The sequence below is a fragment of the Nerophis ophidion genome, linkage group LG02 (genome assembly GCF_033978795.1).
Source record: "Nerophis ophidion isolate RoL-2023_Sa linkage group LG02, RoL_Noph_v1.0, whole genome shotgun sequence".
NCBI lineage: Eukaryota > Metazoa > Chordata > Actinopteri > Syngnathiformes > Syngnathidae > Nerophis > Nerophis ophidion.
In genome coordinates, this window is record NC_084612.1 from 17178662 (window position 1) to 17196860 (window position 18199).

Genomic DNA, 18199 nt, shown 5'->3' on the forward strand with positions numbered 1-18199 from the left:
CCGCATGCCTTTGGTAAGCGCTCAAGTGAGAAGAGGTTTCAAAATAATTAGCGCATGCTTGCCTTTACCGCATGCCTTTGGTAAGCGCCGGAGTGAGAAGAGGTTTAAAATTAATTAGCGCTCGGGCGGCAATTCAAGGAAATACGGTAAATGAGAGTTGTCAGTTGTTAGCATATACAGTCATGGTCAAAAGTTTACATACACTTGTGAAGGACATGTCACTTTTTTCCTATAAACATATTGCTGAGTATTGTGGCCGAATAGCTAAATTTGTGTTCCATCTTACATCACATGGACAAAAATAAGACCATATCAAGGAAAGATTAAACAAAAATTGAGCTGTTTGGTCACAATACCCAGCAATATTTTTGGAGGAGAAAAGGTGAGGCCTTTAAAAACCCAGGAACACCAATTCCACCATCAAGCAAGGTGTTGGTAACATTATGCTCTGCGCCTGTTTTGCTGCTTTACAGAGAGTAAATGGGACAATGAAAAGGAGGATTACCTCCAAATTCTTCAGGACAACCTAAAATATTGGGCGCAGTTGGATCTTCCAACAGGACAATCACCCCAAACACGCGTCAAAAGTGGTTATGGAATGGCTAAATCAGGCTAGAATTAAGACTTTAGAATTGCCTTCCCAAAGTCGTGACAATGATGAAAAAACAACTCCATGTCAGAAAACCAACAAATTTAGCTGAACTGCACCAATTTTGTCAAGGGGAGTGGTCAAAAATTCAACCAGAAGCTTGCCAGAAGCTTGTGGATGGTTACCAAAAGCGCCTTATTGCAGTGAAACTTGCCAAGTGACATGTAACCAAATATTAACATTGCTGTATGTAAACTTTTGACTCAACAGATTTGGTCACATTTTCAGTAGATCCATAATAAGTTCATAAAAGAACCAAACTTCATGAATGTTTTTTGTGACCAACAAGTATGTGCTCCAATCACGCTATCACCAAAAAATAAGAGTTGTAGAAATTATTGGAAACTCAAGACAGACATGATATGTTCTTTACAAGTGTATGTAAACTTTTGACCACGACTGTATTACCTCAATCAAACATGGTGGAAATGTATGTTACAAGATACTGCAGTTGTAAACAGTAGAGATGCAGTACTCAGTATAATACTGAATGGGACAATCCACTTTAATAAAAATGTTTAAAATAATTGTGATAATCGAGATCGGGTGACATGAAACAATTAATCGTGATAATTTTTTGGGCCGTATCACTTAGCCCTAAAAAGTATCAAAATACATTTTCTTACCAGTACCAAATTATTGGTATCGTGACAACCCTAATACATAGATATTTACACACTTACACTCATACAAATACACATCACCGAAAACACAGCAAACATTGTATCAATTAATACATTCCTCATAATTTACTTTTTAAATCTCTTTTATGCATGGCTACATTTGAGTTGATGGTAATGATGACAACAGAGGTAAATATTATGATACTTGGTGATATTGTTTTTTACTACTAATAGTATTGTCACATATCAGAATCAGAAGAACTTTAATAATATTACCCGTTGAGAAATTAAGTTTTTAAGATTAAGACAAACATTGCAGGGAGACAGAACAGGATTGCTGATGGGTCTGCCAACTTCCGGCGTCCTTTACAAAAACGGTGAGAAACAGGTAACCGCTGGGGACGGGGGTTGAGGGGAAAAAAAGTCAGTCAAAGCCTGGGCCCTTGGAGAAGGGGTCCAGATTGAGACCAAGAGGAAAAAAAAATCATAGCCAAAGCACACATTAATGTGTAAGAGGGAAACATCAAAGAACACAAAGGTCATTCAAGGCTAAAAGAGCAGAGCTAATGAAACCAGCGGCCACTCCAGCAGTGCAATAGCTACACACAATCACAAAAGTAAAACAACAACAACAAAAATTATTATCAACCAATAATATACATTGTAAACACATGATTGCACCATGCATAAACAAGCAACCAAACCCACACACACTGTGGTGGACTCTGCAGTGTTCCATGCAATCGTCTGCTGGGGTGGGGGTGAGCATGGCCAGAGACAGGAGCAGTCCCAACAAAGCAACTAAGAGAGCCAATTCCACCCTCGGCCGCCCATCAACTCTCGGTCAGTGTCCAGTCCGCATGGATGAGCGAGAATGCGTCCAAGGAGACCGAGGTGTCTGATACATGCTCATTCAGCAAAGACACCATGAAGCCTGTCTGTCGCGGCGCCCAGCGACAGCTTTTGGTCAGATTTTAGAAACTGATGCCAATGATAATGAAATTATGTATTTTTCTTTATAACGTTGACGCAAGTATGAATGTTCGACGTGTTTGATTCTATGTGACATGCATAAGACAAAGAAGGGACTTAGTCAAGTCATTTGACATAGTTAAGTCATTTGATGTGAAAGCCATGGAAAGAAGTGCAAGAATGGAACTGTAAAGAGAGAAGACAAGAGAGACCAATGGTATGTAATTACTATTGTTGGTCCTAAGATACAGCTAGAGATAATATTTTTTTTATATACGTATATATATATATACATATACATATATATACACATATACATATATATACATATACATACATATATATATATATATATATATATATATATATATATATATGTATATATATGATGCTACTCAGTGGCCTAGTGGTTAGAGTGTCCGCCCTGAAATCGGTAGGTCGTGAGTTCAAATCCTGGCCGAGTCATACCAAAGACTATAAAAATGGGACCCATTACCTCCCTGCTTGGCATTCAGCATCGCGGGTTGGAATTGGGGGTTAAATCACCATAAATGATTCCTGGGCGCGGCACCGCTGCTGCCCACTGCTCCCCTCACCTCCCAGGGGGTGATCAAGGGTGATGGGTCAAATGCAGAGAATAATTTCGCCACATGTAGTATGTGTGTGACAATCATTGGTACTTTAACTTTTAATCCTTCTTTGGTTTAAGTTATCAACCTATCATGAAAGTTCCTGTATGTGCTCCTGTATGAAAAGCTCCAGATGTGGTGTGAAATAACCTCTACAAAGTCTACTGGAGTTGAGTTGATAAAGCGCCATCTTTGATCTTTTCAGCCTTTTCAAGTGTAGGCAGCCAAGTCCTAAAGAATTTGACCATTACTATTAATTCCACTTATTTGTTTTTATGAATAACGGTACCAGATACTGTATTTGCTGATGTAGTTATGTTGTTGTCTATATTGTCCCCACAACTAACAATTATTTGAATTGTGGACTTAGTCAGCAATAATGTTTCGATTTGTCGACTAGTCAAACAATTATTGCTTATTACCTGCTGTAGACATTTGAGTTGGACATTGAGTCCGTGACTTGATTTCATTTCAATTTTCATACCTATTATCAGGATTTCAATAGTATCAAAAGGAAAATAAATTACTGAGAAACTAATGGTTTCAATCTATACCAAAGTGTATAACAACAGTGAAAAATAAATCAAGTGCAGTTTTTTCAAACCGCTGTCTTTTTTTGCATTGCCATCACTTTCCATACGTTCAGGTTCTGAGAGCAATGCACAGACCCGCTTGTACCCCGTTTGAAAGTGAGAGATCAAGAAAACAAACACACCTGGACGTGGTGATTTAGCGATGATGACAAAGTTATCAAATTAATTTTCATTGTTGGCTTATTTGCTATAGGGGGTCGCTGGAGCCTATCTCAGCTGGTAGGAGGTGCACACCCTGGACAAGTCGCCACCTCATCACATGGCCAACACGGGTAGACAGACAACATTCACACTCACATTCACACACTAAGGCCGATTTAGTGTTGCCAATCAACCTATCCCCAGATGCATGTTTTTGGAGGAAGCCGGATTACCCGGAGGGAACCCACGCAGTCACGGCGGGGAGGACATGCAAATCCACACAGAAAGATCCCGAACCCGGGATTGAATTTAGGACTACTCAGGACCTTCGTATTGTGAGGCAGATGCAATAACCCCTCCTCCACCGTCTACCGCCCGAATGCAGCTGAGATAGGCACTAGAGACCCCCCGCGACCCAAAAGGGACAAGCGGTAGAAAATGGACGGATGGATGGATGATTTAATAACAAGGTTCACATGTCTGTCCTGGCTAGGAATGGCTACCGAATTTCAGACTTTTAAAAATGCACCAACCGAGTTCCTTCGGTACTACCGGGTATCGGTTCACGTAAAACAAACAGGTGCCATGTTTTGCTACCTATATTGCACTTGCAAGCTTCTGGTTGCACTGCTCTACTGGCACCCCGTGCTGCTACCATTTAGGTGTTGTTTTCAAGTGTTTCCCAGGTGCCAGGAATTCGTACCGTATTGGTTGAAATGTGAACAGTGCACAACCCTAGACCTGGCTACTTGGTACAATATTGCTAAAAATTAGATGGTTAAAAGAATACAACATCCAGGGGAAGATTGTTTCTGTGAGCTGCAAAGGGACATCAGTGACCCTCACCCAGCACTTAATGTGGTTAGCTAAGGCATTTGACTGTCTCACGTTTCCGCTGTGGGAAAATTGTGGGGGTTTTTTGTTGGCCATCACAAACTTGTGTTCCAATATTAAACGTTATATGTACCACTTGCCTCAAGCGACATTATATAAGTGTATTAGTACACAAGAGGCCAATGTTACTATTTGTCATGTGAGTCACTGTCATGTGCAACACTTATTCCAAATAAGGGAGTAGCCTCAATCAATACAGTACAATTTTCTCATGTGTTAGTTGGGGCTGCAACTATCAAACCTTTTAGTTATCGAGTCATCAAACAATTACTTTGTTCGAATAATCGAGCAATCAGATAAAACACAGTGTGTATTTTAAGGAAACATTTTGAATAATTATTTTTTCTGCTTTCCATAATCTTTTTTCTTTTCTCTAATAAATCAACTTTTAACAACAACAATTGCACTTACATAATGTCATAAAGTCCATAATCTAAATATGTTTACACTAGTCAAAGGTGGCAGGAGCATGCTGCGGTTCTCAATGATCTACTTCAAAAAACACCAGTCAGTCCTGTATATGACAGGGGCGCGCTGCTGTTTTAAGGACTCACTGTAAAGATCATGACAAGTAAGCCACGCTGTTTTTAAGGATATACTTTAAAAAAAAAAGTGGTTCGTTTTATTTTTTTTGTTTTGTTTTTGTCATGAAAAATTGAGTTTTTTTGGGTTGGTGCACTAATTGTAAGTGCATCTTGTGTTTTTTTACGTTGATTTAATAAAAAAAATAATAATAACAAAAAATGATTCTCCGCCCCGATGCCAATCGAGCCGCAGCCCAGCCTGGTGGTTGGGGACCACTGTTTCAAAAGGAACTACTGTAAAAACGCTAGTAAAAGATTCTCTATATGACAGGTGAGCCATGCTGTTTTTAAGAACCTACTTTAAAAATACTCGTCAAACATCCTGTGCGCTGCCGTTTTCAAGACCTCACAGTAAAGATCCTGTATATTACAGGTGAGCCACGACGTTTTTAGGGAACCAAAACTGTATGACAGGTGAACCACACGGTTTTTAAGGACCTAAAACTGTACATGACAAATAAGCAATGTTGTTTTTAAGGACCTACTATAAAAATGCTAGGCAAAGATTCTGTGTTTAACAGGTGAGCCATGCTGTTTTAATAGGGTCTACTTTAAAAACACTAGTCCAACATCCTGTGATCTGCTGTTTTTAAGAACTCACTGTAAAGATCCTGTATATGACAGGTGAGTCAAGCTGTTTTAAAAAGGACCTACTTTAAAAATACCAGTCAGAGATCCTGTATATCAGTGGTCTCCAACCACCGGTCCGGGGACCGGTACCGGTACGTGACGCATTTGCTACCGAGCCGCAGAGAAACAAATAATTTATAAATGACTGCGTTTTCTCTGACTTAACTTTCGCCTGTCCCACTAGACCAGGGGTTTACCAACCTTTTTAAAACCAAGAGTTACTTTTTGGGTACAGATTGATGCGAAGGGCTACCAGTTTTTTAACATACTTAAATAAATAGCCAATTTGCTCAATGTACCTTTAACTCTATGTTATTATTAATAATTACTTATATTTATCTTTGTGGAAACACTGATCAGCTTAATGATTTCTCACAATAAATATATATATAGAAACAGATACATATCAATAATATGCAACACTTTATTGTAATATTTTCCTCTAAGTGCACATTTTTCAAATTGAACATTTTCAAATGATCACTTCGAGGACAGTCTTGTGAAATCACAATATCCCATTTTAACTAGCTAGCCACTAACATTTTTTAACAAATCATGAATTACTTTGCACCATGTTTGTACGAATAATAACTCATGTAAAATACAAAAGTCAACTCTCGAATTTTTAAATAAATCATGTCACACTTTGAACTGGACACCAAATCTGTTATCTGTTTCTTTGTCAGTTAGTGGGAAGCCTGGCATTGCATGCTGTTAACTAGTGTGTTTTACTCTGGTGTGTAACTTGACACTGCAACTCTGAGTGAGTCTTGCAGGTGTGCATCAGTGAGGCGTGTTCTGTGTTTGTTCTTGATGAAGTTCATGTCAGAAAAGGCTGATTCACAAAGATAAGTTGAACCAAACAGACTTGCAACCTTCATAACTGCTGCGCATACACCACTGTACTTTTCTGTGTCAACAAGGCACCAAAAGTTGGGTGCAGCCTGGTGGACTTTGAGGTGGAGGTCATTTTGCAGTGTTCCAATTTCAATCTCCACCTGTTCAGCATCCAGGCTTAATGGTGCACTTAACTGCTCAGCAATGCATGGTATGTCCACGTTCATGAAAAGATTAGAATTGAACGACACACAAGGCTCAAGCTGATCCAGGTCACAAAACCTGTTCACAAACTCTTGCCCAACTCTGCTTATGACCTGAGAGTACTTTTCTGCAACTTTGTCAAAAGCTTCAGATACAGAAACATTGTCTTTCAGCACCATCTGCACAGAGGGAAAGTGCAGCACTTTTTTTCTCTGTAAAGGCACAGAGAAAAAGCTTCATCTTAGTTTTAAATGCATTTAAAGCACTTATATCGGCGACAATTTTACCTTTGCCTTGCAGCTCACAGTTCAAACTGTTCAGTTTTCCAGTAATGTCCGTTAAAAATGCAAGGTCAAGTATCCACTCAGTGTCCTCCAGCAGCATGGTGCCCTCACCTCTGGACTGCATGAACTCTTTGATTTCACCCAAAAGTGACAAAAAACGTTGTAAAATGTGTCCCCTGCTGAGCCATCGGATTTCTGTGTGTAGTAGTAGGTCACCATATTCAGCTGACAGCTCCTACAAAAGTACCTTGAATGTTCTGTGCTGTTTAGCTCTGGAGCGGATGCTGTTTAGCTCTGGAGCGGATGCTGTTTATGATCTTTACGACGGGAGTCATTACGTGCTCAAAGCAGATTACTTTTGCACATAAGGCCTGCTGGTGTATGATGCAGTGGTACTGCAGAAAGTTTGGGATCTCTGGGTCAGCTTTACAGAGAGCAACGGATCCTGTGTGTCGGCCGATCATAGCAGGAGCCCCATCCGTAGTCACTGATACCAGCTTTTCCAGCGGCACTTTTTTTTCCACCAAAAACTCCTTCACTGCGTTATAATTGTCAACTCCCCTCGTAGTTGTCTTCAGGGGCAGTAGTGTCAGAAGTTTTTCTTTTGTGGAGAAATCATCTAACACCATCCTGATAAAGACCATCGGCTGCGCCGTACTGCTGCTGTCCACCGACTTGTCACACTGGATGCTGAACCACCGGCACCTCGCCACATCACGGTCCAGCTGGTCGGTCAAGTTCCCAGACATCGCCGACACTCTTTTTACCATCGTAGTTGCGCAGAGTTGAACATCGGAGAGACTGGAGATTACATTGATTCCAGACTTCTCGTCTTCAAGCACAGTTTTAGCAATTATCATCATTGCTTCTTTGACAACCTCCCCTGTGAATGCCTTCTTTTTCTTCATCAAGAACTGCGTAGCTCTAAACGAGGCTTCGGTTGCTTTTTGGGAGTTTTTAACCGGTCTACTGAAAAAAGACTGCTGTTTGCAGAAATCTGCCTTTAACTCGCGGGCTTTTTCTGCACGCAGTGCGCTGCCCGGTGGGTAGTTAGCATGGTAGCTTGTATGACACGTAGTGAAATGTCTCTCCACATTGTGCCGCTTTTCTATTGCCACAGTTGCTCCGCAAATGAAACACATGCAGGATCCTTTCACAGTGGTAAAAAAAAAAAAAACTCGACCTCCCATTCGTCGTGATAATGATATATTTTCTTTCTTTTTTCTGACATTTTTTGGGGTAACTCTTCTCCTCAAATTCGCTGCGTCCGCTAACATTAACTTGTTTGTAAGAGCGCAACAAACACTACGTTTTGGTCATGCGCACAATACTGACCTTTGAACTATACTATGTCAGAGTTCATTTATATTAAACAAAAAAACACTTTACTTTTTAAGTGTTTTTATATATATATATATATATATATATATATATATATATATATATATATATATATATATATATATATATATATATATATATATATATATATATAAAAATGGGTATTTCTGTCTGTCATTCCGTCGTACATTTTTTTTCCTTTTACGGAAGGTTTTTTGTAGAGAATAAATGATGAAAAAAATAACTTAATTGAACGGTTTAAAAGAGGAGAAAACACGAAAAAAATTCAAATTAAATCAACCAAACTATGACTTATATCTTTGCGTAAAATATTGGACACAGTGTGTTGTCAAGCTTATGAGATGCGATGCAAGTGTAAGCCACTGTGACATTTTTTTTATTTTCTGTATAAATGTTTTTAATGATAATATCAATGAGGGATTTTTAATCACTGCCATTTTGAAATTATTACTAATATTGATAATATTCATTTTTGTTTCACTACTTTTAGATTGTACCGTGTCATGTTTGTGTGTCCTCAATTGTTCTGTTTATTGCTATTCTGAATGTTGCTTGGTTGGGTTTGGTTTTGGAATTGGATTGCATTGTTATAGTATTGTTGTGTATTGTTTTGTTGAATTGATTAATAAATTCACACAAAAAAAAAAAATTAAAACACAATTTTTTTATTTTTTTTTTTAACGGGCCAGCGGGCGACTCATCTGGTCCTTGCGGGCTACCTGGCGCCCGCGGGCACCTTGTTGGTGACCCCTGCACTAGACAAAGCAATAAGCTTGTTTGTAGTTTTAGAATAAAACTCATTGTAGGAAGTTGTCAGTTGTTATAAATTTGTGACATGATACAATGCACATTAATGAACATGTAAAATATAATTGTGACAGATTGTAGCCAAAGGCTGATTTCCAACTACAGTCCCCAGGAGGTTACCATCAACCTGCTGGGGATCTCATTGCAAAGAAACAAGCCCAGGGATCCCACTAATGCAGCGTGATAGTGAGTTGTATTTTTCATGAGCTTTTTTTTTTTGCTGTATTCATCTGGCATAAGTGGAAAGCCGGTCCCTGAAAATAATGCCTAGGTTAAACCGGTCCGTTGTGCAAAAAAAGGTTGGGGACCCCTACTGTATATGACAGGAGTGCTCTGCTGATTTAAGGACTCAGTGTAAATATTCTGTATGTGACAGGTAAGCCACACTGCTTTTAAGGACCTAAAAGGGTACATGACAGAAAAGCCATGGTGTTTTTAAACATCCTACTGTAAAAACGCTAGTCAACGATCCTGTATATCAGGGGTCCCCAACATTTTTTCCACTAGGGACCGGATTAATGAAGGCATTTATTTTCACGGACCGGCCTTCCAAGTGTGGCAGATAAATATAGCAAATAAGTGCATAAAAAATTAATACATGAAAAAACTCACCATAACATTCAAATAGTGGGAGCCCCTGGCCTTTTCCCTTTGCAAAAAAGCTCTCCAAAGACTTGTTTTTTTACTCGTTTTTGCTCGTAGTAGGTTTTTTTTGGCTTTAGTATCTGATGAGTTATAGGCGATGCATCAAATTCAAGAACTAAAGGATGGATATACAAACCCTGTTTCCATATGAGTTGGGAAATTGTGCTGGATGTAAATATAAACGGAATACAATGATTTGTGAATCCATATTCAATTGAATGCACTACAAAGACAAGATATTTGATGTTCAAACTCAAACTTTAGTTTTTTTTGTAAATAATTAAGTTTGAATTTCATGGCTGCAACACGTGCCAAAGTAGTTGGGAAAGGGCATGGTCACCACTGTGTTACATCCCCTTTTCTTTTAACAACACTCAATAAAAAGTTCGGGAACTGAGGAAACTTGGAAGCTGAGGAAGCTTTGAAAGTGGAATTCTTTCCCATTCTTGTTTTATGTAGAGCTTCAGTCGTTCAACAGTCCGGGGTCTCCGCTGTCGTATTTTACGCTTCATAATGCGCCACACATTTTCGATGGTAGACAGGTCTTGACAGCAGGCGGGCCAAGAAAGTACCCGCATTCTTTTTTTTACAAAGCCACGCTGTTGGAACACGTGCTGAATGTGGCTTGGCATTGTCTTGCTGAAATAAGCAGGGGCGTCCATTAAAAAGACGACGCTTAAATGGCAGCTTATGTTGTTCCAAAACTTGTATGTACCTTTCTGCATTAATGGTAATTTCCCAGATGTGTAAGTTACCCATGCCTTGGGCACTAATGCACCCCCATACCATCACAGATGCTGGCTTTTGAACTTTGCATTGCTATCAGTCTGAAAGGTTCGCTTCCCCTCTGGTCCGGATGACACGATGTCGAATATTTCCAAAAACAATTTCAAATGTGGACTCGTCAGACAACAGAACACTTTTCCACTTTGCATCAGTCCATCTTAGATGATCCGGGCCAAGAGAAGCCGGCGGCGTTTCTGGATGTTATTGATAAACGGCTTTCGCTTTGCATAGTAGAGCTTTAACTTGCACTTACAGATGTAGCGACGAACTGTATTTAGTGACAGTGGTTTTCTAAAGTGTTCCTGAGCCCATGTGGTGATATCTTTTAGAGATTGATGTCGGTTTTTGATACAGTGCCATCTGAGTGATCGAAGGTCGCGGTCATTCAATGTTGGTTTCCGGCCATGCCGCTTATGTGGCGTGATTTCACAGATACTCTGAACCTTTTGATGATAGTACGGACCGTAGATGTTGAAATCCCTAAATTTCTTGCAATTGCACTTTGAGAAACGTTGTTCTTAAACTGTAGGACTATTTGCTCACGCACTTGTGGACAAAGGGGTGTACCTCGTCCCATCCTTCCTTGTGAAAGACTGAACATTTTTTGGGAACCTGTTTTTATACCCAATCATGGCACACACCTGTTCTCAATTAGCCTGCACACCTGTGGGATGTTCCAAATAATTGTTTGATGAGCATTCCTGAACTTAATCAGTCTTTATTGCCACTTTTCCCAACTTCTTTGTCAAGTGTTGCTGGCATCAAATTCTAAAGTTAATGATTATTTGCAAAAAAAAAAATATGTTCATCAGCTTGAACATCATATATAAATGAATAAATGGGTTGTGCTTGTATAGCGCTTTTCTACCTTCAAGGTACTCAAAGCGCTTTGACACTACTTCCACATTTACCCATTCACACACACATTCACACACACATTCACACACTGATGGAGGAAGCTGCCATGCAAGGCGCTAACCAGCTCCTGCACATTTACCCAATCACACACACATTCACACACTGATGGAGGGAGCTGCCATGCAAGGCGCTAACCAGCACCCATCAGGAGAAAGGGTGAAGTGTCTTGCTCAGGACACAACGGACTTGACGAGGTTGGTACTAGGTGGGGGTTGAACCAGGGACCCTCGGGTTGCGCAGGGCCACTCTCCCACTGCGCCACGCCGTGTGTTGTCTTTGTGGCATATTCAACTGAATATGGGTTGAAAAGGATTTGCAAATCATTGTATTCCGTTAATATTTACATATAACACAATTTCCCAACTCATATGGAAACAGGGTTTGTATAATCAAGCTAGAAATACTTGCTATTAGTTACAATATATTTATGTGGCTTTTTGTACCCATTTTTATTTGCAATATTTCATATGTAAATACACATTTTTGGTCCAATTTTCCATTCAAAAATAAAACAGTTATTGCTAACTACTTGTAAAATAGGAAACCGTGCAATTAACAACAGCATTTAAACTTACTAGGCTAAAGAAGATGTGTATTTTCTACTTTCAGCACAATTTTATATGCAACAATTTAGCACTTCTCCATCTGCCTTATGCACCTGTAACTACTATGGTCACTTTGTTCTTGACCTGTCCTGATCTTAGGTCATCAACCTGCTGCGGACTGCAGACGGAACCTAGCTTTTAGCAACGATTTAGCACCTTTAGATTTGATATGTTTATTAATGAGCATTATCCCATGTAACAAAGATGTAACAAATAAAGCAAATGGTGACTTCCTATCAGGAGTTGTATGATACATCTATTAACAAGCTATTTGGTGTGTCTGGTGAGACTGGCCAAAGTATGAGGAAATTCGGTCGGTTATAAATTATTTGATGCATCTGTGCGGCCCGGTAGCAAACGTGTCACGGACCGGTGGCTGGGGATCACCGTTATAGGTGATACATCACATTCAAGGACAAAAGCATGGATATATAATTGAGCTATAAATACTTGCTATTAGTCCCAATATATTTATATGGATTTTTATATGCAATATTTCATACATAAATACACAAATGTTATAGGTGATACATCACATTCAAGGACAAAAGCATGGATGTATAATTGAGCTATAAATACTTGCTATTAGTCCCAATATATTTATATGGATTTTTATATGCAATATTTCATACATAGATACACAAATGTTAGCTTTTGTTGGTCCCATTTTTCATGCATAAATACATTCTTATTGCTGACTACTGACAACCTGTATAATAGGATTACGTGCAAAAACACTAGCACTTTAACTTACTAGGCCATAGAAGATGTGTATTTTCTACCTTCAGCACAATTATTATATGCAACAATTTAGCACTTCTTCATCTGCCTTACGCACTGTAACTACTATGGTCAATTTGTTCTTGACCTACCCTGATATTAGGTCATCAACCTGCTGCGGACGGAATCTAGCTTTTAGCTACGATTTGGCACCTTTAGATTTGATATGTTTATTAATGAGCATTGTCCCATGTAACAAAGATGTGTAACAAATAAAGCGAATGGTGACTTCCTATCAGGAGTTTGATAATACATCTATTAACAAGCTATTTGGTGTGTCTGGTGAGACTAGCGAAAGTTAAGTACTTTGATATGCGGTCAGTTATAAATTATTTTTAATGTCTCTGTGCGGCCCGGTTGCAAACGTGTCACGGACCGGTGGTTGGGGATCACTGTTATAGGTGATACATCAAATTCAAGACAAAAGCGTGGATATATAATCGAGCTAGAAATACTTGCTATTAGTCCCAATATATTTCTGTGGATTTTTATATGCAATATTTCATACATAGATACACAAATGTTAGCTTTTGTTGGTCCCATTTTCCATGCATAAATACATTCTCATTGTACCTGTATAATAGGACAGCGTGCAATAACACCAGCATTTTAACTTACTAGGCCAAAGAACGTGTATTTTCTACATTCAGCACAATTATTATATGCATCAATTTAGCACTTCTCCATCTAACTACTATGGTCACTGTTCTTGACCTGACCTGATCCTAGGTCATCAACCTGCTGTGGACTGCAGACGGAACCTAGCTTTTGGCTACGATTTGGCACCTTTAGATTTGATATGTTTACTAATGAGCATTATCCCTTTCAACAAAGATGTCACAAATAAAGCAAATGGTGACTTCCTATCAGGAGTTTTATAATACATCTAGTAACAAGCTATTTGTTGTGTCTAGTGAGACTGGCAAAAGCTAAGTATATAAAAATTATAAATATTTTAATGCCTCTGTGCGGCCCGGTAGCAAACCTAACACGGACCGCTGGTTGGGGATCACTGTTTTAAGTGATACATCACATGCAAGGACAAAAGCATGGATGTATAATCGAGCTAGAAATACTTGCTATTAGTCCCAATATATTTATGAGGCTTTTTATATACAATATTTCATACATAGATACACAATTGTTAGCTTTCTTTGGTCCCATTTTCCAAGCATAAATAAATTCTTATTGCTAACTACTTGTATAATAGGATTATATGCAATAACACCAGCACTTTAACTTACTAGGCCAAAGAAGATGTGTATTTTCTACCTTCAGCACAATTACTGTATGCAACAATTTAGCACTTCTCCATCTGCCTTACGCACTTTAACTACTATTGTCAATTTGTTCTTGACCTGCCCTGATCTTAGGTCATCAACCTGTTGTAGACTGCAGATGGAACCTAGCTTTATCGGTTATAAACGATTTATTGTCTCTCTGCGGCCCGGTAGCAAAAGTGTCATGGACCAATGCCGGCATTGTACTGAAATCTGTTACCCATCGGAACTTGTAACTCCAGGGGGGATGTTCCCATGGCGTTTGTTTGATGGATAAATGGCAAGGCCAAAGAGGAAGAGAAGAAGAACGCTTGCGTAAATGGCGTAAACTATCCTTAATGCTGAAACATCAGTTGTCAGAATTTCAGCTATCTATATTGGAAAATGTATGTGTGTGAGAGAGAATCAAAGCTGATACAATGGACTCATACTATAATGAAATTAAGTCATTGATTTCATGAATATGTGTAATTTATTAATGCTGAAATTCTGACAACTGACATTTCAGCATTAAAGGCCTACTGAAACCCACTACTACCCACCACGCAGTCTGATAGTTTATATATCAATGATGAAATATTAACATTGCGACACATGCCAATACCGCCTTTTTAGTTTACTAAATTGCAATTTTAAATTTCCCGGGAGTTTTTTTCCTGAAAACGTCGCGTAATGATGACGTGTACACTTGACGTCACGGGCTGTTAGGATATGAGCGCTGCGCACACACACAGCTAAAAGTCATCTGCTTTAAGGCATAATTACACAGTATTTTGGAGATCTGTGTTGCTGAATTTTTGCAATTTGTTCAATTAATATTGGAGAAGTCACAGTAGAAAGATGGAGTTGGGAAGCTCTAGCCTTTAGCCACACAAACACACGTTTAAAATTCACGGAAGTGAAACTTTACTATGGATCAGAGCGGACATGGATCCCAACCGAATGTCAACCAGCAGGTTTAAGTGAGAAAATTGTGGTTAAAAAGTCGCTTCTTACCGGATATCAGCTGAGGATGTGCCGCCCATTAAGCTGCCATCAACTTCCCTGAGACACTGCGCGTCAACACCGAGGCCGTGGACATACACTTCCGACTATCAGGTACTGTTAAACTCACTAAAACACTAGCACAACAACAGAAAGATAAGGGATTTCCCAGAATTATCCTAATAAATGTCTCTAAAAACATATGAATCCGTCTCAATGCAATCGCGTTTTTTGTTGTTTTTTTTCCCTAGTCCGCCGCTATCAATATCCTCAAACACAAATCTTTCATCCTCGCTCAAATTAATGGGGAAATCGTCGTTTTCTCGGTCCGAATAGCTGTTTTTGTTGGAGGCTCCCATTAAAATCAATGTGATATGTGAGGAGCCATCAACATGTGACGTCAGCGACTTCGGTAGAGGCAGGGCTTTTCTCTTGGCACCGAAAGTTGCGAACTTTATCGTGGATGTTCTCTACTAAATCCTTTCAGCAAAAATATGGCAATATCGCGAAATGATCAAGTATGACAACATAGAATGGACCTGCTATCCCCGTTTAAATAAGAAAATCTCATTTCAGTAGGCCTTTAAGGATAGTTTACGCCATTTACGCAAGCGTTCTTCTCATCCTCTTTGGCCTTGCCGTTTTAAACATCAAACAAACGCCATGGAACATCGCCCCCTGGAGTTACAAATTCCGATGGGTAACAGATTTCGGTACAACACCGGTCCCCGGACCGGTGGTTGGTGACCACTGCTGTACATGACAGGAGATCGTTGCAAAGAAAAGCAAATCAAAGACGTGTGAAGCCTTTGATACATTTGAGTGCTATTTCAAACAAGAAAGGGGTGAGGAAAGTCAAACCGGACTTAAAAGGCCTACTGAAATGAGATTTTCTTATTTAAAGGGATAGCAGGTCCATTTTATGTGTCATACTTGATCATTTCGCGATATTGCCATATTTTGCTGAAAGGATTTAGTAGAGAACATCCACGATAAAGTTCGCAACTTTCGGCGCTAAGACAAAAGCCCTGCCTCTACCGGAAGTCGAAGACGATGACGTCACACGTGTGGGGGCTCCTCACATATTCACATTGTTTTAATGGGAGCCTCCAACAAAAAGTGCTATTCGGACCAAGAAAACGACAATTTCCCCATTAATTTGAGCGAGGATGAAAGATTTGTGTTTGAGGATATTGATAGCGATAGACTAGGAAAAAAAACGCGATTGGGACGGATTCCGATGTTTTTAGACACATTTAATAGGATAATTCGGAGAAATCCCTTATCTTTCTATTGTGTTGCTAGTGTTTTAGTCAGTTAAATATTACCTGATAGTCGGAGGTGTACGTCCACGGGTGTCTTGACGCCAATGTCTCAGGGGAGTCGACGGCAGCTTTATGGACGGCACAAGCTCAGATTTTCCCTGGTAAGAACTGACTTTTCAACCACAATTTTCTCACCGAAACCTGCTGGTTGACATTCCGTCGTGATTCATGTTTGCTTGACCGCACTCTGATTCATAGTATAGTTTCACCTCCAGGAATTTTAAACAAGGAATCGCCGTGTGTTTGACTTCTCCAATATTAATTGAACAAATTGCAAAAGATTCAGCAACACAGATCTCCAAAATACTGTGTAATTATGCCATTAAAGCAGACGACTTTTAGCTGTGTGTGTGTGCAGCGCTCATATTTCCTTAAAACCCGTGACGTCTTGCGTACACGTCATCATTACACGACGTTTTCAAGACGAAACTCCCGGGAAATTTAAAATTGTAATTAGGTAAACTAAAAAGGCAGTATTGGCATGTGTTGCAATGTTAATATTTCATCATTGATATAAAAAATATCAGACTGCGTGGTGGGTAGTAGTGGGTTTCAGTAATCCTTCATATAAAACAAACATGCGTGGGAATGTCAGCTCAAGGCCTGGAACTCTTCCTTACCCAGAAACAATTCGAGTTCTAGGCGGGAGCACACGGCTCGAACGGCGGTTGTAAATTCACGTAGCGACACCCCTTGACCTGCCTGGCAGAACAAAGTGCCAAGCAGACACTGGCGACACCCGGACACAAATGTGTGAAAACGGAGGCAAACATGAAATGAGTCGATGGTTGTTTACACCGCTGCTAACATCAGGCTGCTAGTTAGCACGTCGTGCTACACAGCTAGCCAGTTAGCCTAATGTGTGCGGCGTGGGTCTTTTCCCACGCAAGACAAGCACTTCGTGTCTCTAGAATGCGTGTTTGTCGCCATGTGTTAAGCGAGTGTCGACACCAAACAAACTAGCCCAACTGCGCTGAGGAAGCCCAAGCATGCGCGGAAGGGGGGACCTGCCACAATTGGACAAGCCGACAAAAGGCACTTCAAAGACGGCTAAGAAGACGAACGAAGTGCCTACCATTCTCGTCACCGTTGGTACGCCTCGCCGGGCTTTTATCCATCTATCGGCGGTGCTCTGTGTTAGCCTCGGAAGGAAAGCCCGGTGGACGTTGGAGAGATCCGCTTCGGCTACAGCTCCAACGGAAGGTTGCTTTTTCATAATTGTGCGACTCCGACTGACGCGGCGTGACGGAGCGGCGCAGTCAGCCGGCCCAGGGCTGGGCTGGCTGTCACATGGCCGGGGCGGGGCTTGTGAGCACGTGCCTTTGTTGTACTGTGATACGCAGCTAGCATCGACACCAACTGGCGTTTTATTTGGTGCCATGACGGACTTCATGTATACTCTTATTCAAGCTCATTTTAGGTTCTGATTCATTTGACAAACGTCAATAACACACATTATCCGTAATTATGTCTGAAACCCCACAATTAAATACAATTTTTACTAGCTATCAGACACCACAGCCGCACTGTTGCATCCTTAGGTGTCGGGTTTCCTCGTCTAAGTGACGTCATCATTTGTGGCCAATTACTACGTTTAGAAATGCCAGCCACGCCCACGACATACCGTGCCAGCAGGACCCGAAAGTCGCACTGCCAAATGATCATGA

At 40.1% G+C, this 18199-nt stretch overlaps 1 protein-coding gene across 4 annotated transcripts in view; it reads right to left on the reverse strand.

Annotated features, from left to right (window-relative positions):
- trpm7 (transient receptor potential cation channel, subfamily M, member 7) overlaps positions 1 to 17940 on the reverse strand; it is a 133765-nt gene extending 115825 nt beyond the window's left edge. For all 4 annotated transcript variants that reach the window (XM_061878201.1, XM_061878191.1, XM_061878182.1 and 1 more), the window contains exon 1: positions 17608 to 17940. In XM_061878201.1, coding sequence (XP_061734185.1) covers positions 17608 to 17925 — 318 coding nt within the window. In that variant the 5' untranslated portion in view covers positions 17926 to 17940. The remainder of the gene's footprint in view (positions 1 to 17607) is intronic.
- Between the last annotated feature and the right edge of the window lie 259 nt (positions 17941 to 18199).